Source organism: Oncorhynchus gorbuscha, linkage group LG16 (genome assembly GCF_021184085.1).
Source record: "Oncorhynchus gorbuscha isolate QuinsamMale2020 ecotype Even-year linkage group LG16, OgorEven_v1.0, whole genome shotgun sequence".
NCBI lineage: Eukaryota > Metazoa > Chordata > Actinopteri > Salmoniformes > Salmonidae > Oncorhynchus > Oncorhynchus gorbuscha.
Window position 1 is genome coordinate 13,361,357 of NC_060188.1, and position 25,920 is coordinate 13,387,276.

General features: G+C 43.5%; 1 protein-coding gene across 22 annotated transcripts in view; it reads right to left on the bottom strand.

Annotated features, from left to right (window-relative positions):
* The window catches only part of LOC123998958 (myosin-binding protein C, fast-type-like), a 47,081-nt gene that overhangs the window by 19,496 nt on the left and 1,665 nt on the right, over positions 1 to 25,920 (bottom strand). For 2 of the 22 annotated variants that reach the window (XM_046304226.1, XM_046304221.1), the window contains exons 2-10: positions 9,992 to 10,012; positions 9,486 to 9,521; positions 9,338 to 9,343; positions 6,935 to 6,955; positions 2,866 to 2,886; positions 1,345 to 1,359; positions 580 to 654; positions 277 to 425; positions 19 to 136 (exon numbers count right to left, since the gene is read on the bottom strand). In XM_046304226.1, the coding sequence (XP_046160182.1) occupies positions 19 to 136; positions 277 to 425; positions 580 to 654; positions 1,345 to 1,359; positions 2,866 to 2,886; positions 6,935 to 6,955; positions 9,338 to 9,343; positions 9,486 to 9,521; positions 9,992 to 10,012 (462 nt within the window). The remainder of the gene's footprint in view (positions 1 to 18; positions 137 to 276; positions 426 to 579; positions 655 to 1,344; positions 1,360 to 2,865; positions 2,887 to 6,934; positions 6,956 to 9,337; positions 9,344 to 9,485; positions 9,522 to 9,991; positions 10,013 to 25,920) is intronic. The other 20 variants (XM_046304233.1, XM_046304239.1, XM_046304222.1 and 17 more) reach the window with 19 other exon arrangements.

Genomic DNA, 25,920 nt, shown 5'->3' on the forward strand with positions numbered 1-25,920 from the left:
GGCCTGGGAGGGACTCACCTTCCACTATGACTTCAAATGTACAGCTGTCACACTTGTCTTTGGAGGTGACCTCACAACGGTAGCCACCTGCGTCTCCTTCCACTACTTTGATGATGCTCATCTCATATGTGTAGACCTGGTGGAGATGGCGAGAGAGGAAGACATACACCCTTACAATATATACATGCACACACACAAAAGAGTAACACAGATGTACAGTAGACTTTCACTTGTGCAGATTTGAGAGAATGTGAAAACAGTGACACACACACACACCTTGGAGTTCCGGTCATAGGCCTCTTTAAACTGCACGTGCTTGCCAGCCTTGCTGCCCAGGTCCAGCCACTTCCCTTTCAGCCATTTCATGTTGGGCTTCCTCAGCAGGTCAGATGAGTCCACTTTAGCCACAAAGGTGACGTTCTTCCCTGACACCCACAATTTACATCAGCAATCAGAAATTCTGACCTCTGGATAATGGTGTTTTTAGGGTTGTTATGCATGATCCGTATGTGAGTGTCAATCCAAACTTCAGAGTGCTACAGTATGTCTCAGAGAGGGGCAAGAGGGCAGGGGTCTCACCTTTGATTACTGTAGTGCTCTCTGGCCTCTCTACAAATAGTCCGGTCAGCTCGGACTGTCCCCCTGGGACAGTTTCTAAAAGTAGGGAGAGGTCACAGAGGTCAGGGGTTAGAATAAGGTCATGGATAACTGCTCATCAGACATCATAGACACAACAACATCAGTGAACAGACAAGTAGAGACAGAAAACCAAACATTAGACCAAAGCACCTAACCTTTGTTTATAAATACCATTAATTTATTCATATTTTGTCTACTAGGCAGCAAGATCAAAGGTCAGAGGTGAAGCTAGTCTTTGTTCACCCTGTGACTTGAGACTTCTTACATCCACATTTAGCAACAGCTTTTCTCAAAGACAGAGAAAAGTTCTGCGGGCATGCGTTTCCACTCCCTGAAATGTCTCCATTATTCTAATGGATGATCATGAGAAATCATGACAATGACATCAGTCTTGTATTTAACTGAGGGTCAGTATCCAAGCGTCTAGTCAACGCCAGAAGAGGGCTTCTAACAGCAGTAAGGTAAGCCCACCTGGGAATGAACAAGGAACTAAAAACACATCTGAAGACGTGTTTATCCATCCCTTTCCACTAGTCTTCTCCCACTGTGACAAAAGTAAATATAGCTCTTTAATGTTGTGATATTATCAAAGCATGACTGCTTGCTCCTGTTTCTTTGCGTGCTCCCTCCTTTTCAAAAAAAGGATTGCATTGTTTTGTGTCAGCAGATAGACAAATACCAGCTTAAGTATTTGTTTTGTCTTACCATCATCGGGCAATTCTGTATCAGGGAGAAAGAGAGAGAGAGAAACACAGCGGGGGAACACATTAGCTGCAGTATCTTTACTGTAATCTGAAGGATGAGCGTTTACTGAGCAGCTATGAAAACCTGACCTGCAGGTGCTCTCTCTCACACACACTTAACGTCTCTCTCTTCCCTCTCTGACTTGGATGAACATTTCCTTTCTTTTCAAAATGGAGGTAAAAACTAGACGGTTAATGAGTTATTTCCTCACTCGTCAAATTCAAACCAGTTGGTGACACTGTACTCATCATTACTATTATTATTATTGAGAATTTAGGGGAATTATTAGCTGTGCAAACGGAACACAATTGATTTGTTCCCTCACCTTCTGAATCTGACAAGAGCTCTATGGAAAAAGAGAGTTTATAAGCATAGAGAAGCAGGTAAAAAGCCATATTGATTGACCAATCGATTGGGTGAAAAGGTTGTCGAGAGAATGGAACAAGGGTCAAGAATCAAGTGAGGCCATGCACCTCCATAAACTCAGAGTCACACCGCATATGCCCCTCTCTCTGCTTTTATGGGCTCAGTTAATTTGATTGGAATCAAGTGACCCTTGTGCACAGATCCAGGCTCAGTTCTCTAGTGTGATTTAAATCATTTCATATCAACATCTTTTGCAATACAGTGATCAATGATAAGGGATATGGTATTGTGCAGGTACAGTATTTGAACCAACGCAACAAAACAGCAAAACGTATCATCAACTTATCCTTCTATTAAACCATTACCGTAGTAAGTGCACACATACACACAGGTCACGATATATACTCAGAGTAAATATATACAGTATATATCATTTGGTCATTTGTAATTTAGATTACGTTTTCACTCTGCATCAATTTCAAGTCAAGGTCATTTGATATTTAATACAATTCCTTCACTTGGATGCTTTGGCGAAACCATGATACTGTATCATGTAATGCCTAATCTCAACAGATCAGGGTTTTCCCCAAAACATGAATATCATATTAAGCACTAAAGATCATCTTAAGTCCATTCATAAGCAATAGAAAAATTATGATTTTATGCCATTTTGCCAATATGATCTTTATGTTTTTGGGAAACTCACCGCTGATCTCTAGTAATTAGTATCAGTCGGCGCTGATATCACAACAACTATCTGTCAGACTGATTCTCTGGGTCTAACTCCTCAACAGATGATTCCTAAAGATCTCTACATAAATGATACAGTATCCATAAACCCATCAAATAGGCCTGCAGGATCTTTTCCATTACTGACTGCCATCTACAATGGTCTGTACTGCTACAGTCAGACTATGAAGGCCTTCGCCAGAGCAATCCCAGGATTCAGTAGTCTCCGTTTGTCAGTCCACCGTGACGGACACTCAGGTCACCGACACACCGTGCCGTGACTGAGACTGACAGACATGCACGTTAACCAGGTGATTGACAGGAAGCAGGGAAGCATACGAACACACAAACACAGAGGGGGAGTTGTGTATTGTTTCCTTTCCTTACCATCTCTGCACTCACTTCCCTCTGAATGAAAAGAAACAATTGGTACATAGACATTAGTACTGCGGACATCGAAGGGTTAAACAACAACCAAATTTCCTGTCCCTGTGTACGGAGTCTGTGACTGGAGAAAAAAGTTGTGGATATATGAATATATGAAATACTAGATCATAAAAACAAGACATACAAAAACACATAGGCTTACCCATGATGACACTGGCATACATGCTGGTTTAAACAAATACACACAAACGCAGAATGCATTGATACATTTGTGCATTCATACAGTCACTGCACTACAATCCTTTTTGTTACAGTACACTTCCTTGTCTCAGGGTGCCTCACCTCTGATAAAAGAGAGTAAAAGGTTTTATGGTTAAGTATGAGGAGAATGCTAATATATACAGTATCAGTCAAAAGTTTGGACACACCTACTCATTCAAGGGCTTTTCCTTACTTTTACTATTTTCTAAATTGCAGAATAATAGCAAAGACATCAAAACTATGAAATAGCACATATGGAATAATGTAGTAAACAAAAAGGTGATATATTATATTTAAGATTCTTCAAAGGATCCACCCTTTGCCTTGATGACAGCTTTGCACACTCTTGGCATTCTCTCAACCAGCTTCATGAGATTTTCACCTGGAATGCATTTAAATTAACAGGTGTGTCATGTTAAAAGTTAATTTGTGGAATTTATTTCCTTCCTAATGTGTTTGATCAGTTGTGTTGTGACAAGGTAGAGGTGGTATACAGAATATAGCCCTATTTGGTAAAATACCAACTCCATATTATGTCAAGAACAGCTCAAATAAGCAAAGAGAAATGACAGTCCATCATTACTTTAAGACATGAAGGTAAGTCAATGCAGAACACGTCAAGAACAGTCGCAAAAACCATCAAGCGCTATGATAAAATTGGCTCTCGTGAGGACTTCCACAGGAAAGGAAGACCCATAGTTACCTCTGCTGCAGAGGAGAAGTTCATTAGAATTAAATTCACCTCAGATTACAGCCCAAATAAATGCTTCACAGAGTTCAAGTAATAGACACATCAACATCAACTGTTCAGAGGAGACTGCGTGAATCAGGCCTTCATGGTCAAATTGCTGCAAAGAAACTACTAAAGGACAACAATAATAAGAAGAGACTTGCTTGGGCCAAAAAACACGAGCAATGGTCATTAGACTGGCGGAAATCTGTCCTTTGGTCTGATGAGTCCACATTTTTGGTTCCAACTGCCATGTCTTTGTGAGACGCAGAGTAGGTGAACGGATGATCTCCGCATGTGTGGTTCCCACCATAAAGCATGGAGGAGGTGGTGTGATGGTGTGGGAGTGCTTTAATGGTGACACAGTCTGTGGTTTATTTAGAATTCAAGGCACACTTAACCAGCATGGCTACCACCGCATTCTGCAGCGATATGCCATCCCATCTTGTTTGTGCTTAGTGGGAATATAATTTGTTTTTCAACAGGACAATGACCCAAAACACACCTCCAGGTTGTGTAAGGGCTATTTTACCAAGAAGGAGAGTGATGATTGCTGCATCAGATGTCCTGGCCTCCACAATCACCCGACTTCAACCCAATTGAGATAGCTTGGGATGAGTTGGACCGCAGAGTGAAGGACTCCTTCAAGACTGTTGGAAAATCATTCCTCATGAAGCTGATTGAGAAAATGCCAAGAGTGTGCAAGCTGTCATCAAGGCAAATGGTGGCTACTTTGAAGAATCTAAAATCTATTTTGATTTGCTTAACACTTTTTTGGTTACTACATGATTCCATGTGTTATTTCATAGTTTTGATGTCTTTACTATTATTCTACAATGTAGAAAATATCTGGTTTGAGTAGATGTGTCTAAACTTTCACTGGTACTATACAGTATATGCAGAAGCCCACACTGAAATACCCACACACACCCACCCAAAAGACACTCCCGCAAATATGTATACAAGATACAAACAAACAAGTAAAAGCTAATATACAGTGCATTCGGAACCTATTCAGACCACTTCACCTTTTCCATATTTTTTTTTATACCTGAAAGCATTATTGTAAAATGGATTCAATATTTTTTTTCAATGGAAACAGGATGCACCTGAGCTCAATACCGAGTCTCATACAAAAGGTCTTAATACTTATGTAAATAAGGAATATGTTTTTTATTTTTAAGAAATTTGCAACAATTTGTAAAAACAAATTGTGTTAATGTTGCAGGATGGGCCTGTGTTAATATTACAGGTTGGGCCTGTGTTAATATTACAGGTTGGGCCTGTGTTAATATTACAGTTTGGGCCTGTGTTAATGTTACAGGATGGGCCTGTGTTAATGTTACAGGATGGGCCTGTGTTAATGTTACAGGATGGGCCTGTGTTAATGTTACAGGATGGGCCTGTGTTAATGTTACAGGATGGGCCTGTGTTAATGTTACAGGATGGGCCTGTGTTAATGTTACAGGATGGGCCTGTGTTAATGTTACAGGTTGGGCCTGTGTTAATATTACAGGCTGGGCCTGTGTTAATATTACAGGATGGGCCTGTGTTAATGTTACAGGATGGGCCTGTGTTAATGTTACAGGATGGGCCTGTGTTAATGTTACGGGATGGGCCTGTGTTAATGTTACAGGATGGGCCTGTGTTAATGTTACAGGATGGGCCTGTGTTAATGTTACAGGATGGGCCTGTGTTAATGTTACAGGATGGGCCTGTGTTAATATTACAGGCTGGGCCTGTGTTAATATTACAGGCTGGGCCTGTGTTAATGTTGCAGGCTGGGCCCTGTGTTAATGTTGCAGGCTGGGCCCTGTGTTAATGTTGCAGGCTGGGCCCTGTGTTAATGTTGCAGGCTGGGCCTGTGTTAATGTTACAGGATGGGCCTGTGTTAATGTTGCAGGCTGGGCCTGTGTTAATGTTGCAGGCTGGGCCTGTGTTAATGTTGCAGGCTGGGCCTGTGTTAATGTTGCAGGCTGGGCCTGTGTTAATGTTGCAGGCTGGGCCTGTGTTAATGTTGCAGGCTGGACTGGTGTTAATGTTGCAGGCTGGACCTGTGTTAATGTTGCAGGCTGGACCTGTGTTAATGTTGCAGGCTGGACCTGTGTTAATGTTGCAGGCTGGACCTGTGTTAATGTTGCAGGCCTGTGTTAATGCTGCAGACCAGAAAACATCTTAGCCTCAGTAGCAGGCTGGGCCTCTGTTAATATAAGATCATAAGGATTTAGGGGATACATTTAACTAACATGAGTTGTTAAGCATGAGGCACGCATTTTAAAATGACAAACACACCACTCACTCACACACACTGTACAAGTGACATGTTAGGCCATCTATAACAGAAAATGATAACATATTAGGCAGGGGGTGAAATAACTTAGTAATGCTAGCATGATGCGCCAGACACTCATACATACAATCACACAGGTACACTTCCACATAATAGTAGGCACACACACACCACACACACACACACTAATATGACTAGTAATGCTAGCATGGTGCACATTGCACACCCACTCTGTACAAGTAACACATCCAGACAGAAAAGCTTATCCTTTGGAGCAGGCTGGGTCACTTACGGTCCCCAAACCCCCCCTAAAAACTCTGTCGGGGTCTCAACCCCCATTGATTTTGTTAGCCAACCAAATCTCGCTCAGGGCCCCCAACAGGCTAAAGCCGGTCCTGCACACAAGCACACACATCACATACACATTTTACAAGTGACACAATAGGCCAGAAAAGCTCTTGCCATCTGTAACACCATCTGCTAATGAAAATGATAAGATATTAGGCAGGGCATTAATTGAGAATGAGTAGAATTAGAAAAACTGTTTTGTCCATTTGTAAAGCTAGCATGATGCACCTTATCCACACATACAGGTACACTTCCACATAACAGTATGCACACACATACAAGTAACACATTCAGCTAGAGATGCACTTACCCTCTGCAGCAGGCTGGTTTTGGAGGATGAACTGAATAAGTAGTATTGCACCTTGTAAGCATTCACACACACACACACGTACACACACACATTCCGTACAAGTGACATGTTAGGCCAGAAAAGCTCTTACCCTCTATAGCAGACCGGTCTTCTGCCAAGAAAATTAAGGGCTTTTAGAAGAGAATCTTATTACTTAGTAAATATGGCATGATTTACACACACACACCTGTTCATACAGAATGCAATCTTCATACATTGCATACACTCACGTAAGTATCACATTCAGCCAGAAAAGCTCTTACCCGTTATAAATAAGAGGGTTTAAGGAACTGGACTTAAATGTTGAGTAGAGCTGCCTTACATGATGTAATATGAACTCACCCATACACATCCACAAACACATAGTGTACACAGACGCAACTAACACATTTAGCCAGAAAAGCTCTGGATAAGAGCGTCTGCTAAATGACGTAAATGTCAATGACTTAAATGTAATGTAAATGTAAGCTCTTACCCTCCGTAACAGGTTCGACCACTGTCAATACAATGACAGAATTTCAGTGATATGAACTAGACTGTACCAAATTATCTGAGTCTTTACCAAAGCTAGCATCAATGCAGTATGTATACAGATGTAGGTCCTTAATTTGACCACTCTTTTGTTGATCAGAATTTCCCTGCAAAGCAGGAAATGCAAACTTTTCGTGCACTCAAGGTTTAAAAAAGCCTCCAAAGTTTATAATTTCCACTTTAAAACGTCAGACTTGATTTCCCTTAGCGTGAAGTGTATCCCTAAAAAAATATCCATGAATTATAATCAACATAATAATTCACATTTCCAGTTACTGCAGGATTATTTTCCTGCTGTAGCAATCTGGCTCAAATTAAAATCTTACATGTACACTCTCACACACACATAAATTACTCGTATACCCACAAGCAAATGCCTCCACCATCTCTCTGATGAACCGTAGATAACACACTGACTTCAACTTAATGCTGTGTGTGTTATACATTGAAGAACCATATTAAGCCAGAACAGCTCTTACCCTCTACAGCAGGTTCGCCTTCTGTCAGTAAAGATAAACAGGGCTATCAGGGAGGACGACTGGACTTCATTGTTGAATAGAGCTGACATGATGCATGGAGTACACATACAGCACTCTCACAATATATGCAAACTTACCGTGTACACACACACACAACAACCCATGTGCTCGTGCTGCATACACTAATTTAAGTAATTCATTCAGCCACAAAAAAGTTTCCCCTCTATAGCAGGCTGGGCCTCTGTTAATACACACAATGGATTTCAGTAGGAGGTACTGGACTTAAGTCCATATTGGAGCTAGCATTATGTACAGACAGTCACACGCACATACACGCCCACACACACAGACATACAAAAACAGATACAAACATACAACACGGACAAAAACCTATACCTGCACACATCCACATGCAATACATCCACAAATGACACAACAGAATAGCTCCAACCCTCTTCAGCAGGCTGGGCCTCTGCCACTAAAACGAGAGGATTTCAGTGTGGAGTAAGTGTGTAATAAAGGTGGTATACTGCAGTAGCAGACACTCACACAAACTCACACACTGAGTACAAGGAAATACACATCCGAAACGTTTCCTGAACAATCCTCCACGTATGTATGTATGTATGTATGTATGTATGTATGTATGTATGTATGTATGTATGTATGTATGTATGTATGTATGTATGTATGTATGTATGTATGTATGTATGTATGTATGTATGTATGTATGTATGTATGTATGTATGTATGTATACACTGTAACAAAAAGATGTTGATTCAACGTACAATTGTTTTTTGTTGTGAGTTTGTTGAGCAAACGGGTTGTTTTACAAATGTACGTTGATCCAACAGATTTGTTTTTTTTTACAGCGTACACACACACACAAAATAAAAAATAATAAACACACACACTCACACAGACCACACCACACACACGCACACCCAGATACATACACGCACCCAGAAACACACTCCAGTGCTTGCCAAAATAACCCACATAACAAACATCACCTCAACCTTAACATAGCTCTTACCAACTGATTGGCGACCTGTTATCTCAGGTAACAAAGAAAACAGAATAAGAAGAATAATGACTAATATATAATTTAGATGAATATAGTCTGCTTTGTCAGGCATAAACCAGTAGGATATTGTGATAGGCGTGGATATAAACATGAAGCCTAAGTTAGTTAAGTGTATAGGTGTTCTATCTGATCAACACTGTCATGGTGCGTGGTGAGAATCATGCATGGCCACTGTCTCATCCCCACAGAAAGCTACTTCTGTGATTGGTCTTAGAAGCCTTACCATGATCCTCCGCTGGCGTTGCTGAGTGAGGGAAAACAGTTAACCGACATTACATTGGAATGATGAGGGGATGGTTATGCCCTACTGACTAACAAACACACACAGGTTAACACACACACACACACACACACCACACACACAAACACACACAAACATGCCCTGTTCTCACCCACCCTTATCTGTAAAAAAGAAAATGTCAAAAAAGAAAAAAAGAAAGAAAAGAGAAATTGAATCAGACATTGATTGTAGTATAGGCCTAACCATTCATCGAAGTATTTCATCTATAAGTATTTGTCATTCATTTGTTATGAGTGGACTCACCAGCAGGTGCTGCTGCAGCCTTATCTGTCTTGGCTGCTACAATTAAAGACAAACATATACAATAATGAATAACTAAAGTGACATATGTTTTCATCGGTAGTATGTAAAGAGGGCAAATGTTAGATTCCAACCATACCATCTCGAAAACATCATGGACCATTAAACTTACAATATAGTTGATATAATATAAAATAATCACCACTGTGAATTACCAATATTTGACTTCACACTGTGCAAACATGCATACATACAAACATTCACAAATGATTTGAATGCACATGTATTATGTAGAAGTCTAGATATGCATAATCCACGCATGCACACAGCACTGTAGTGTAAATTCAGAATGTTTATACATTAATGCATTCCCATGTACATTGTACATACAATATTATACCATAACGAAGACACATAACACATAAGTTCATACGATAAACAAATACATATTCTAATGTAACCACAGAGGAGTTGCACATTCACTCAACCTTGCTTTGTGCAGTTCTTACCAATTTCTTCAGACTTTGCCTCTGGCAAAGAAAGAGTATTGGAATTGGAGTCAATGTAAGTAGTAAGTACACTGTATATAGAAAAAAAGGTTGGCGTTCATTGGGATGACTCATGTACTGGAGGCAGCTCTGCCATGTAGTCACTTGCTGGCACAACCACAAAATCATAAAATAATTAACCCTAGCCTTAACCACACTGCTAACCTTACACCTAACCCTAACCTTAAATTTATTTTTTACAATATATAGCTAATTTTGACTTTGTAGCTGGCCCATCTAGTGGATATCACTCAATTATGCCTCCAGGACAAGATTCATCCCAATAAACATCAACAAGCTATAGAAACAGTGGCTACTGTGTGTATATTCTTAATAGAGATGGGAAGTTTTAAAGAGAAGATCACTTTTATTTTTTATTTCACCAGGTAGGCTATTTGAGAACAAGTTCTCATTTACAACTGCGACCTGGCCAAGATAAATCAAAACAGTGCGACACAAACAACAACACAGAGTTGCACATGGAATAAACAAACACAGTCAATAATACAATAGAAAAAGTCTATATACAGTGTGTGGAAATGAGGTAGGATAAGGGAGGCAAGGCAATATATAGGCCATAGTGGCGAAATAATTATAATATAGCAATTAAACACTGGAGTGATAAATGTGCAGAAGATGAGTGTGCAAGTAGAGACACTGGGGTAGAAAGGAGCAAAGAAATATATAATAATAACAGTATGGGGATGCGGTAGTTGGATGGGCTATTTACAGATGGGCTATGTACAGGTGCAGTGATCTGTGAGCTGCTCTGACAGCTGCTGCTTAAAGTTAGTGAGGGAGATATGAGTCTCCAGCTTCAGTGATTTTTGCAATTCGTTCCAGTCATTGGCAGCAGAGAAATGGAAGGAAAGCCGGCCAAAGGAGGAATTGGCTTTGGGGGTGACCAGTGAAATATACTTGCTGGAGCACGTGCTATGGGTGGGTGCTACTATGGTGACCAGTGAGCTGAGATAAGGCAGGGCTATACCTAGTAAAGACTTATAGATGAACTGGAGCCAGTGGGTTTGGCGATAAATATGAAGCGAGGGCCAGCCAACGAGAGCATACAGGTCGCAGTGGTGGGTAGTATATGGGGCTTCTGTGACAAAACGGATGGCACTGTGATAGACTGCATCCAATTTGCTGAGTAGACTGTTGGAGGCTATTAGGGTTTTGATAGGGTTTATCAAAAGCATCTTAGTCTTGAGGCTGCGTTCTTTGATATTTTTCAGTAACTGACTATCCTACCGATCCTTGACTTTGGCGATGTCATTTACAATGACTGTAGAGATTAAGTCTTAGTTACTGAAAAACAAACTGAACCACACAGTAATGGTAATGATCTCTGGCTCAAACTCTGGCCGGACACACGGATCTGCCATCCAAAGCTATAATTTGTACAGACAGTGTCCTTGTTCAGAGCACCTGTTAAAGTGATAACATAAATAGTCTCAGTGCCTTGGGGTTTGTAGTGAGCTAAATCCATTAAACTACCCAACCACAGAATGTAGAACATGAACCAAGTCTCCCGAACCATCTCCATCTGATCAATCACAACTGACTTTTCAGAACTATTGTCCCATGTGTATACCGAACTGTGATTCTGAGATTTCAGCCTTGGCCTTGACACTCTGGTTGTGCTGAATGACCCTGGCTGTGTTCACAGTGTTGGCATACTGATCAACTGACACATCTATTTTTGAAAAGGTTTGTTTTTCAGGCAGCAATATGTTAGCGTTCTCAGCACATCTAGTTTTATTCCTGGCAACACCCACTGTCTTAGGTCTCAGGGGGTCTTTGACGCCCAGGGCATTAAAAGCCTTCTTTAGCCCAGGTTCTGAGCCTTTTTTAGCAGGCCCAGTCCATAGATGGAGGGTAAGTAAGTAACTTCTCCTTTCCCCCTTCTGATGACCAGGTGGCGAATCGCATCTCTGCATGTCTGGCAGACATATCAGTGTGGATGACGGATCACCACCTCAGGCTGAACCTCGGCAAGACGGAGCTGCTCTTCCTCCCGGGGAAGGACTGCCCGTTCCATGATCTCGCCATCACGGTTGACAACTCCATTGTGTCCTCCTCCCAGAGCGCTAAGAACCTTGGCGTGATCCTGGACAACACCCTGTCGTTCTCAACCAACATCAAGGCGGTGGCCCGTTCCTGTAGGTTCATGCTCTACAACATCCGCAGAGTACGACCCTGCCTCACACAGGAAGCGGCGCAGGTCCTAATCCAGGCACTTGTCATCTCCCGTCTGGATTACTGCAACTCGCTGTTGGCTGGGCTCCCTGCCTGTGCCATTAAACCCCTTCAACTCATCCAGAACGCCGCAGCCCGTCTGGTGTTCAACCTTCCCAAGTTCTCTCACGTCACCCCGCTCCTCCGTTCTCTCCACTGGCTTCCAGTTGAAGCTCGCATCCGCTACAAGACCATGGTGCTTGCCTACGGAGCTGTGAGGGGAACGGCACCTCAGTACCTCCAGGCTCTGATCAGGCCCTACACCCAAACAAGGGCACTGCGTTCATCCACCTCTGGCCTGCTCGCCTCCCTACCACTGAGGAAGTACAGCTCGCGCTCAGCCCAGTCAAAACTGTTCGCTGCTCTGGCCCCCCAATGGTGGAACAAACTCCCTCACGACGCCAGGACAGCGGAGTCAATCACCACCTTCCGGAGACACCTGAAACCCCACCTCTTTAAGGAATACCTAGGATAGGATAAGTATCCCCCCCCCCCCTTAAGATTTAGATGCACTATTGTAAAGTGACTGTTCCACTGGATGTCATAAGGTGAATGCACCAATTTGTAAATCGCTCTGGATAAGAGCGTCTGCTAAATGACTTAAATGTAAATGCAAATGTAAGTGGGTCAGTGAAGTGCTGATGCTCCATTTCCTGCTCAGTCCACTATTGTTGACTGGGATGGGTGTTATGCACCATTGAGCACATGGCATGAGACGGTAAGCCCCGATGACAATGTCTTGTGTACAAAGCTGGCACAAAGCATTTGTTTAACGACCCATCATGACATTGTTAAAGGACACAGGATGAGTGGCTGTTGTAAAGCACGGGAGAAATATGGAACATGTAGTGACTATCACTGCATGGTATCCTCTGTGACAACAGTGTAGAAGTCAGCAATCAAAATGACAAATCCTGTCCCTATACTACAGTATGTTCCAGGATGGTGGTTACCAGTCAAATCCCCTGTTCAGATTCCCATGAAAATGTATGATAGCAGAAATTGATAGATGAGACCATCCCTAGATTCCATTGCTAAATATGATGCCTTAGGATACTATAAAAACAGGCTGGAATTTGACAAGTGATTATCTTTGGTTAGACCAACACACAACCCCTTCTTTCCTTCAGGCCTTCAGCCCAGTTTGGCCAACGCTTCTCTCTGGTTACGACCTGTCAGCACTCTCTCTATCACAGGCCAGCTCAGTGTCTGTCTGTCTGTCTGTCTATCTGCCGTATTCATACCAAAAGTTCTAAGTACAGCGTTAAGTCATAGAGCGCGCGAGAGAGAGACAGACAGAATGACAGACAGACAGAAACGATGAGAGCGAGAGAAAGAGAGCTGAGAAATGAGAGAAAGTGAGAAGGAGCGAGAGGGAGAGGTAAATGAGAAAGGCTGTCAGGGGTCAGATATGGTGAGAAGTGTTCAGTTGAGGGCTTGAGGGTCAGCTCCATCAGATTTAGTCATGGGAGAGATGGATACCATGGTGTATATTTAACAAATATCCTGTGAGATAGTTGATGAACCAGTGTTTGATTTCCTAAATTTCTCTACCCAAGCTGCCCAATCACTGTCAAGCCTTCCTCTAAATGTACACTGAACAAAAATATAAATGCAACATGTAAAGTGTTGGTCCCATGTTTCATGAGTTGGAATAAAAGATCCCAGAAATGTTCCATATGCACAAAAAGGTTATATATCTCAAATGATGTGCACAAATCAGTTTACATGTTAGTGAGCATTTCTCCTTTGCCAAGATGGCATATCAAGAAGCTGATTAAACGGCTTGGTCATTACACAGGTTGTCAGGGACGTCCTCCTCTTCGTCTGAAGAGGAGAGGCGAGAAGGATCGGAGGACCAAAATGCAGCGTGGCATGTGTTCATCATGAATTTTAATAAAGAAAACACTGAACACTGAAACACACTATACAAAAAACAATAAACGAAATAACGACCATGAAGCTAATGAGAACTGTGCTGACAAGCAATCAACATAGACAATCACCCACAAACAAACAGTGAAACCCAGGCTACCTAAGTATGATTCTAAATCAGAGACAACTAATGACACCTGCCTCTGATTGAGAACCATGCTAGGCCGAAACATAGAAATCCCAAAATCATAGAAAAACAAACAGACTGCCCACCCCAACTCACACCCTGACCATACTAAATAATGACAAAACAAAGGAAATAAAGGTCAGAACGTGACACAGGTGCACCTTGTGCTGGGGACAATAAAAAGCCCCTCTAAAATGTGCAGTTTTGTCACACAACACAATGCCACAGCTCTCATTTTGAGGGAGCGTGCAATTGGCATGCAGACTGCAGGAATGTCCACCAGAGCTGTTGCCAGATAATTTAATGTTAATGTCTCTACCATAAGCCACATCCAACGTCATTTAAGAGAATTTGGCAGTACGTCCAACCAGCCTCAAAACCACAGACAGTGGTATGGCGTCGTGGTTCCTGCCAATATCCAGCAACTACACACAGCCATTGAAGAGGATTGGGACAACATTCCACAGGACACAATCAACAGCCTGATCAACTGTATGCGAAGGAGATGTGTTGCGCCGCATGAGGCAAATGGTGGTTACACCAGATAGTGACTGGTTTTCTGATCCATGCCCCTACCTTTTCTTTAAGGTATCTGTGACCAAAATCCATATCTGTTTTCCCAGTCACGTGAAATCCATAGATTAGGGCCTAATTAATTTATTTCAATTGACTGATTTCCTTATATGAACTTCTGAAAAGTGGTGCTTCATCTTTTTGGGAAAAATCCATCATATTATATTATCATCATCATTTGAGATTAACAGATTAAATCAGGGACAAATCAAAATGACAAGTTCTTTACCATTCAATAAGAAATGGAAATGAATGGGAGGGGGGGGCATTTGGCTTTTGAACTATGCTATACAGTAAATTAAACGCACGTCTTCACTCACAGGGTTATATGGATTAAGGATATCATATTCTTTCTCAAAATATACAAAATCTTTCAACATTTGTACCAGGTAGCCTGAGTATTTCTTATATATATATATACACACACACACACTCTCTCAGCACTCTCCCCCTCGACTTCTCCCTCTCCCTCGCTCTCTCTCTCTTTTGAAGGGTAACCTCTGTGGAATGTTCTTAATCTCTCTTGACATTTCCCCCTCTTCCTTCTCTCTGTGTGGTTCTCCTCCCTCAGATACAGTAGTAGTATGCCATAGACAGTCTACTGCCATGTGTGGCCTCATTTTATACGTCACTCTCAAAGGCTTAATCTTTGAAGTGTTCGCTAATTTCATCACTGACCCAGCTCACATTAGCAAGAGTTGTCTTAAAGAGTTGAATCTGTGATACCTTGAAAAGAACATATGTTTGTTTTATACTACCATTAGAGTTATATATTTTAGCCTTGCGGTAATGCATCTACAGTATGCTTGGTGAGGATTCCTTTTCCTAAGCCAATGTTAGAGAGCTTCTGAAATACCTGCCTATAGGCTCTTTAATGTAGGAGCCGACGCTGGAGTAGAGAAGCAGGTACGGGGAGTTGAACATTTAATGAGGAACAGACATGGAACAAGACAGGAACAGCGTCAGCACGGGGGGGGGGGGGGGGGGGGGGGGACAGAGCTTGAGACAGACAGATATAAGGGAGGTAATGACACAGGTGATTGACTCCAGGTGAGACCAATAATTGCTGATGCGCATGACAGGGGAAGGCAGGTGTGCGTGATGCTGGGGAGCCTGGTGCCTTCGAGCACCAGGGAGGGGGAGAGGGAGCAGGCGTGACACTTTAACACGTCTACAACCGTGAGTTAAAGGCAACATGTGTTAATGGCGCTTGGTGACCCTCACAACACCACAGAGATATCTACAACCTATAGACGTGTGACATACGTCTGACATACAGTGCATTCAGAAAGTATTCAGACCCCTTCCCTTCTTCCAGAAATGTTTAGGTTACAGCCTTATTCTAAACCTTTTTCAATTGTTATTTTCTCCAATCAATGTACACACAATACCCAATAAAGCAAAGCAAAAACAGGTTTTAGAAATGTTTGCAAATGTATATAAAAAAATATGACATTTACATAAGAATTCAGACCCTTTACTCAGTATTTTGTTGAAGTACCTTTGGCAGCGATTAGTCTCAAGTCTTCTTGGGTATGACGCCACAAGCTTGGCACACCTGTATTTGGAGAGTTTCTCCCATTCTTCTCTGCAGATCCTCTCAAGCTCTGTCAGGTTGGATGGGGAGCATCGCTGCACAGCTATTTTAAGGTCTCTCCAGAGATGTTCGATCAGGTTGAAGTCCAGGCTCTGGCTGGGCCACTCAAGGACACTCAGAGACTTGTCCCGAAGCCACTCCTGCGTTGTCTTGGCTGCTTAGGGTCGTTGTCCTGTTGGAAGGTAAACCTTCGCCCCAGTTTGAAGCCTGAGCGCTCCGTTCATCTTTCCCTCGATCCGGACTAGTCTCTCAGTCCCCTCCGCTGAAAAACATCCTCACAGCATGCTTCACTGTATTCAAGGTGCCAGGTTTCCTCCAGACGTGAAGCTTGGCATTCAGGCCAAAGAGTTCAATCTTGGTTTCATCAGACCAATCTTGTTTCTCATGGTTTGACAATCCTTTAGGTGCCTTTTGGCAGGCTGTCGTGCCTTTTACTGAGGAGTGGATTACGTCTGGCAACTCTACCATAAAGGCCTGATTAGTGGAGTACTGCAGAGATGGTTGTCCTTCTGGAAGGTTCTCCCATCTCCACAGAGGAACTCTGGAGCTCTGTCAGAGTGACCATCGGGTTCTTAGTCACCTCCCTGACAAAGGTTCTTCTCCCTTGATTGCTCAGTTTGGCCAGGCGGCCAGCTCTAGGAAGAGTCTCGGTGGTTCCAAACTTCTTCCATTTAAGAATGATGGAGGCCACTGTGTTTTTGGGGACCTTCAATGCTGCAGAAATGTTTTGGTACCCTTCCCTAGATCTGTGCCTCGACACAATCCTGTCTCAGAGCTCTACAGACAATTCCTTCGACCTCATGACTTGGTTTTTGCTCTGACATGCACTGTCAACTGTGGGACCTTATATAGACAGGCTTTTCCAAATCATCTCCAATCAATTGAATTGACCACTGGTGGACTCCAATCAAGTTGAAGAAACATCTCAAGGATGATCAATAGAAACAGGATGCACCTGAACTCAATTTCGAGTCTCATAGCAAAGGGTCTGAACACTTATGTAAATAAGGTATCTCTTTTTTATTTGTAATACATTTGCCAACATTTCTAAAAAACAGTTTTTGCTTTGTCATTATGGGCTATTGTGTGTAGATTTATTAGGAAAACAATTAATTTAATCAATTTTAGAATAAAGCTGTAACGTAACAAAATGTGGAAAAAGTCAAAGGGTCTGAATACTTCCCGAATGCACCGTACATGTCTCATTACTCATAACATTACTCACATGTGATGCTGCACACCCCAAAAAATCATGCATATCAGTATGGGAGAGTGGGTTAAGTTGAGCCAAAGGTTTTTTTTCCATCATTTCATGGAAGAAACCACATGGAAAAAGAAGTAAGCAAGTTAGGTCCAAACAGGTGATTTTCACCAAATCAAATGAATTTATTGTTTAGAGGTTTCATGATGCTTATTTCTAAACCAAAGTAGATCATTTTAAGATTGTTCTATACATCAGTTGTGGTCTTCAATATGAGGACCTAAACCTAAACCTAAACCTAACCTGTGTGGGCTAATAAAGTCCAAATGTTCAGTGTTAGTAGTTGTATCTAGTATTGTACTTCAATTAGTAATTATATTTCTAAGTGCATAACCTACAGTATGTGATACAAATTAACATGTTTATCTAGACATCAGCATGTGCTTGTTTATCTATAAAAGTCACCATGGTATAATACGCAGGTTGGAATTTATTGTCATGAATCTTACCCTGGATGAAGTTCTGAAGTGTGGTCACTAGCTGGCACAGTCACAAAGTCATCAAAACCTAAACCTAACCACATTGCTAACCCGAATGCCTAACCCTAACCTTAAATTATGACCAAAAAGCTCATTATTTTCATTCATTTTTAGGATACAGACGATTTTGACTTTGCAGCTGGCCCATCTACTGGAAAAAGCTCAGTTCTGCATACGGGGCAAGATTCATGAAAATCAACGTCAACCTGCGTATAATGCAGGCATTTTCACATTTCATAAATATATATATAACTATAGCACCAAGCGGGCATATTCACATTAGGACTCCAAGGGGAGATTTATATTCAAAGGGTCTATTTATACCGCTGAGCGTGTGGTGGAGTATCAATGGTTTTATTGGCATTTGGCGGGCATCTATGCTGGGGGCAGAGTGTGACTGATGGAGTTTCATCGTTTTATGATGAGGATGAAGAGAGTGATGCTTTTGGCAGCATGGGGGTACACTTAAGCCTCTGCTCTCTATATCACTCCATCATTTGGCGGTTTTATTTGACAGTTCCGATGATATGAGTTGGGGCGGCAGGGTTCAAATCCCCGAGCTGACAAGGTACAAAATCTGTCGTTCTGCCCCTGAACAGGCAGTTAACCCACTGTTCCTAGACCGTCATTGAAAATAAGAATTTGTTCTTAACTGACTTGCCTAGTAAAATAAAGTAGAGGTATATATGTCATAGTGTTTTCTGGACAAAGGCAGAAGGAGGGGGAGTAGGCATGGTGGGAGAGTAATGTAAGTTTAATGAATACCATAACATGTGTGCAGGCCTATATTGCTGGCATCATAGTATTTATTTAACTTGGCGGAGGTTATGGTGGGTCCCAGCCAGGTGTATTTGTTTCCACTGTGCAGTAGTTGTGCTGTGTAATTGCTTCAGCTGTCTTTTAACACAGCATGTGTGGGCTATAGAAGTCACTGGGCTGGCAACTATAACTTCACCTGTTTAACCTGTTTCACCATGTTTTCCAACATGGCAACAGGAAGAGGTGGGAGGACATTTACTAGGGTAATACAGTACTGAGGTAAGCCTGTAAGGGAACATAGGAAGGGAAGGGAGAGAACCTGGGAGGGAACCTGGGAGGGTAGTATATCAAACTGTATTTTATTAGACAGTAATGATGATAAGAATTATAGCCTGTATGCATTCCTCAAGTGATGTCTCTCTCCGCTACCCCTCCCCCATCTGCAGGCACGCGTCTGGGGTGAAGGTCTATAGTGGAACAGTGGAGGAGAGAGGATGAGACATGGTAATAGGAGTGGTAGAGAAGTAAATGGAGAGAGAGGACAATACCAAATACTATTTGGTATTGTCGTAAATATGTATTTTAGAACGTCTTGTAAATAGAAAGCTTTCAACAAAAACCACTTTGGCACAGAGGAAAATGACACCTCTTTAGGGAAGTAGAATCTGCAGAATGGAATAAACAAGACCCCATAAATATCATCCCAAAATGTCTTCTATCTCCATTCATTACCATTCCCTCCGCATCTCTCGCCATGCCTTACCAGAGGGCGCTTAAAATAGGTCTGGCTCAAAGCGCAGAAAAACACTTTTACATTAGAGGACATTACCAAATACTACTGCCAGTGTTCCTATCCGCCACACAATGCTTACAGAGTGTTTATAAAGTCTTAGTTAATGACATATTGGGGCTTAACGGTTCACACTGATTGTGAACTCCTCTGGCTCTCTGTTGACTCTGCATCTGTCTGTAATCCATCAAGCCAGAGCTGCATACCTGGGGGGGTATGGTGACGGCCCTGGTATGAGGTAATGCTATACTCACTGCCTCGGTTTCATGAGGGCAGGGTGTGGAAGAGGAGGCTCAGGAGAAGCCAGTCTTTCCCTGCCACTCTGTCCAAGCAGCAGGGCCCAGTCCAGAAGGGGTGGAAAGGGGTGTGGGGAGGGGTGTGGGTAGAGCGGGTCAGTGGCAGTCGGTGCCATTTAAGATTAGGGAGGACGGTTCATTTTAAGGGCCTTAATTCTATTACAGTATATTGGTTGACTGTCATTCATATTCCTTTCACCAAGCTCCGTTCCGTGTAACAGCGATAGGGTTAGACTACGGCGTGATATTTGAATTTGTCCTATACCCATCATGAGGTTGCTACATCCTAGCCTACGAATTAAAGTTTAACGTAGGTGCACAGGTCAAGAGACCAATTGGTGTAATCAACGTGACAGACAGTGACACATTCAATATAGCATTGCACACTCTTGCCTGCACCTAACTGATCTAGGGTGTAATCATTAGTCCAAACAGTTTAAAAACATTGTTTTGCAACTAAAACAAGTTTTTATTGGACAAATACAGGTAGGTCCATCCCGTTTAGTTCTATTTGCTTCTGTTTAAGAAACATTTTGCAACAGAATTGGTGGAATGAATACACCCCTGGTCACACAGTTCACTTTCATAGCAGCCATACAAACAGCATCATCACATCTACACACTCTCCTCCTTTCACATTTTCCCTTCACTTGAGGACTTCAGTGCACAACACAACAGCTGTCTGTGACCAGGCGACAAAAACCTTTCCAAGTCGAACCTTCATACCATAAGGGCTACACACAGCCTGCATCATTGTCACCATATTAGCTAACGTCAACATATGCGACATGACCAAAGGTATGTGGACACCTGCTCGTCGAACATCTCATTCCAAAATCATCGGCATTAATATGGAGTTGGTCACCCCTTTGCTGCTATAACAGCCTCCACTCTTCTGGGAAGGCTTTCCACTAGATGTTTAAACATTGTTGCGGGGACTTGCTTCCATTCAGCCACAAGAGCATTAATGAGGTCGGGCACTGATGTTGGGCGATTAGGTCATGCTGAAACAGGAAAAGCCCCCCCCCCTCCAAACTGTTGCCACACAGTTGGAAGCACATAATCATCTAGAATGTCATTGCATGCTGTAGCATTAAGATTTCCCTTCACTGGATCTAAGGAGCCAAGCCCGAACCATGAAAAACAGACCATTATTTCTCCTCCAACAAACTTTATAGTTGGCACTATGCATACGGGCAGGTAGCGTTCTCCTGGCATCCACCAAACCCAGATTCATCCATTCGATTGCCAGATGGTGAAGTGTGATTCATTATTCCAGACAACGTGTTTCCACTGTTCCTTAATTTCCTTAGTTCCTTAGTTTCAACCAAATTAATTTGTTCAAAACTGTTCAACTATTGTCTTTCTCTTTGAGTCAATTACTCACATGTCATGCACTGCAGTGCTATAGCTAGCTGTAGCTTATACTTTCAGTTTTAGATTAATTCTCTGATCCATGGACAACATGTCAGTTCATGCTGCAAGAACTCTGATAGGTGGGAGGACGTCCTCCGGAAGTTGTCATAATTACTGTATAAGTCTATGGAAGGGGGTGAGATCCATGAGCCTCCTAAGCTTTGTATTGAAGTCAATGTATCCAGAGGAGGACGGAAAATAGCTGTCCTTTGGCTACACCATGGTGCTACCCTACAGAGTGCTGTTAAGACTACTGTAGACCTTCATAGAGTGATTTCATCAGTTATTTAGTTATTATTTATTTAACCGCGTGGCCGCTGCCACCCTAATCTGGTGGTCCCAGCGCGCACGACCCACGTTGAGTTCCAGGTCTCCGGTAGCCTCTGGAACTGCCGATCTGCAGCCAACAAGGCAGAGTTCATCTCAGCCTATGCCTCCCTCCAGTCCCTCGACTTCTTGGCACTGACAGAAACATGGATCACCACAGATAACACTGCTACTCCTACTGCTCTCTCTTCGTCCGCCCACGTGTTCTCGCACACCCCGAGAGCTTCTGGTCAGCGGGGTGGTGGCATCGGGATCCTCATCTCTCCCAAGTGGTCATTCTCTCTTTCTCCCCTTACCCATCTGTCTATCACCTCCTTTGAATTTCATGCTGTCACAGTTACCAGCCCTTTCAAGCTTAACATCCTTATCATTTATCGCCCTCCAGGTCCCCTCAGAGAGTTCATCAATGAGCTTGATGCCTTGATAAGCTCCTTTCCTGAGGACGGCTCACCTCTCACAGTTCTGGGCGACTTTAACCTCCCCACGTCTACCTTTGACTCATTCCTCTCTGCCTCCTTCTTTCCACTCCTCTCCTCTTTTGACCTCACCCTCTCACCTTCCCCCTACTCACAAGGCAGGCAATACGCTCGACCTCATCTTTACTAGATGCTGTTCTTCCACTAACCTCATTGCAACTCCCCTCCAAGTCTCCGACCACTACCTTGTATCCTTTTCCCTCTCGCTCTCATCCAACACTTCCCACACTGCCCCTACTCGGATGGTATCGCGCCGTCCCAACCTTCGCTCTCTCTCCCCCGCTACTCTCTCCTCTTCCATCCTATCATCTCTTCCCTCTGCTCAAACCTTCTCCAACCTATCTCCTGATTCTGCCTCCTCAACCCTCCTCTCCTCCCTTTCTGCATCCTTTGACTCTCTATGCCCCTATCTTCCAGGCCGGCTCGGTCCTCCCCTCCCGCTCCGTGGCTTGACGACTCATTGCGAGCTCACAGAACAGGGCTCCGGGCAGCCGAGCGGAAATGGAGGAAAACTCGCCTCCCTGCGGACCTGGCATCCTTTCACTCCCTCCTCTCTACATTTTCCTCCTCTGTCTCTGCTGCTAAAGCCACTTTCTACCACTCTAAATTCCAAGCATCTGCCTCTAACCCTAGGAAGCTCTTTGCCACCTTCTCCTTCCTCCTGAATCCTCCTCCCTCTCTGCAGATGACTTCGTCAACCATTTTGAAAAGAAGGTCGACGACATCCGATCCTCGTTTGCTAAGTCAAACGACACCGCTGGTTCTGCTCACACTGCCCTACCCTGTGCTCTGACCTCTTTCTCCCCTCTCTCTCCAGATGAAATCTCGCGTCTTGTGACGGCCGGCCGCCCAACAACCTGCCCGCTCGACCCTATCCCCTCCTCTCTTCTCCAGACCATTTCCGGAGACCTTCTCCCTTACCTCACCTCGCTCATCAACTTATCCCTGACCGCTGGCTACGTCCCTTCCGTCTTCAAGAGAGCGAGAGTTGCACCCCTTCTGAAAAAACCTACACTCGATCCCTCCGATGTCAACAACTACAGACCAGTATCCCTTGTTTCTTTCCTCTCCAAAACTCTTGAACGTGCCGTCCTTGGTCAGCTCTCCCACTATCTCTCTCAGAATGACCTTCTTGATCCAAATCAGTCAGGTTTCAAGACTAGTCATTCAGCTGAGACTGCTCTTCTCTGTATCACGGAGGCGCTCCGCACCGCTAAAGCTAACTCTCTCTCCTCTGCTCTCATTCTTCTAGACCTATCGGCTGCCTTCGATACTGTGAACCATCAGATCCTCCTCTCCACCCTCTCCGAGTTGGGCATCTCCGGCGCGGCCCACGCTTGGATTGCGTCCTACCTGACAGGTCGCTCCTACCAGGTGGCGTGGCGAGAATCTGTCTCCTCACCACGCGCTCTCACCACTGGTGTCCCCCAGGGCTCTGTTCTAGGCCCTCTCCTATTCTCGCTATACACCAAGTCACTTGGCTCTGTCATAACCTCACATGGTCTCTCCTATCATTGCTATGCAGACGACACACAATTAATCTTCTCCTTTCCCCCTTCTGATGACCAGGTGGCGAATCGCATCTCTGCATGTCTGGCAGACATATCAGTGTGGATGACGGATCACCACCTCAAGCTGAACTTCGGCAAGACGGAGCTGCTCTTCCTCCCGGGGAAGGACTGCCCGTTCCATGATCTCGCCATCACGGTTGACAACTCCATTGTGTCCTCCTCCCAGAGCGCTAAGAACCTTGGCGTGATCCTGGACAACACCCTGTCGTTCTCAACTAACATCAAGGCGGTGGCCCGTTCCTGTAGGTTCATGCTCTACAACATCCGCAGAGTACGACCCTGCCTCACACAGGAAGCGGTCCTAATCCAGGCACTTGTCATCTCCCGTCTGGATTACTGCAACTCACTGTTGGCTGGGCTCCCTGCCTGTGCCATTAAACCCCTACAACTCATCCAGAACGCCGCAGCCCGTCTAGTGTTCAACCTTCCCAAGTTCTCTCACGTCACCCTGCTCCTCCGCTCTCTCCACTGGCTTCCAGTTGAAGCTCGCATCCGCTACAAGACCATGGTGCTTGCCTACGGAGCTGTGAGGGGAACGGCACCTCAGTACCTCCAGGCTCTGATCAGGCCCTACACCCAAGTAAGGGCACTGCGTTCATCCACCTCTGGCCTGCTCGCTTCCCTACCACTGAGGAAGTACAGTTCCCGCTCAGCCCAGTCAAAACTGTTCGCTGCTCTGGCTCCCCAATGGTGGAACAAACTCCCTCACGACGCCAGGACAGCGGAGTCAATCACCACCTTCCGGAGACACCTGAAACCCCACCTCTTTAAGGAATACCTAGGATAGGATAAAGTAATCCTTCTCACCCCCCTTAAAATATTTAGATGCACTATTGTAAAGTGGCTGTTCCACTGGATGTCATAAGGTGAATGCACCAATTTGTAAGTCGCTCTGGATAAGAGCGTCTGCTAAATGACTTAAATGTAAATGTTATTTGGTGACGTGAATATCTTCAGTAGAGTTTTATCTAAAAAAGATCACTTTTAAATGTTTCACTATTTGTTTTATTATTTATTTTTCACTAAGTTTTATTCACTGATTAGGATGGTTCTACCCTTCTGAAGAGCCTCCACTTGAAGGAATCATGAAACCCTAAACTTTCACTAATCAAATGGCGCCACCGCAAAACACGTTGGTGGGATATCATAACACTCTATTAGGGACATTTCCCTGCACCGGTCTACTGCTCCAGACCCCCAGGGAGGGGGGTGTAAAGATGCTGATCTTTCACTGCATTACAGCGAATAATTAATTGTGTTATTTTCGCTCCCCTGATGAAGGGAAGCAGCGTCAACAAACAACTCTTCACCTGTTATCACCCCTCATATTGCCTGAGTGTAATTGATACCATGATGTATCTCACAATCATATACTGTATGTCCAAAACACAAGACATTCATGGCTAATCATTAATATCTCTGATAAAATATTCATATTTTCCACCAAGCTTTGGTATTCCCTCTCTGGTATGCTCAATCCCCTTCCTCAGGCTAAGCACACAGGCTGCAGAACTATTCTTAATGCTGTTTATCGGGAAGCGTGCTTTCTCCATGTCCCCGTGGCTTCTTGAGTACCAGACAGTCATCATGGGGGAGGGGAAGGATCCGGGGCTGAGTTGAAGTTCAAAGGGGGGGGCAAGGATTGGGGTTGGTGGAAAAGTAAGGGAGTGCAGTCTAAAGGATGGAATTAATGTGGTGACGGGAACACGATCTACATGATGTCATGATGCTTGATTGGCAACACATGGCTGAGACATAAAGAAATTGGTGTGGGATTACTCCGAGCCGGCCAGGCAGGCAGTATAAACAGGAATAACAGTGCTGAAACGAAGGGTGTGTCAGGTAAGATGACAGAGTACAGTAAAAAATTTAAAAAATTAAAACATATAGTAAATACAGTACAAGATATTGTATGTCCTTTGAATGCATTTACTGTATATAGTTAATAATCTATGGTAAGGATCCAAACAGGCCACATTAATCGGTTAGCCCAATGAAAGAGTTCAGTAGAGGTGTAAGTGAAGTAGACAGGCAATCAGGGTCAGATA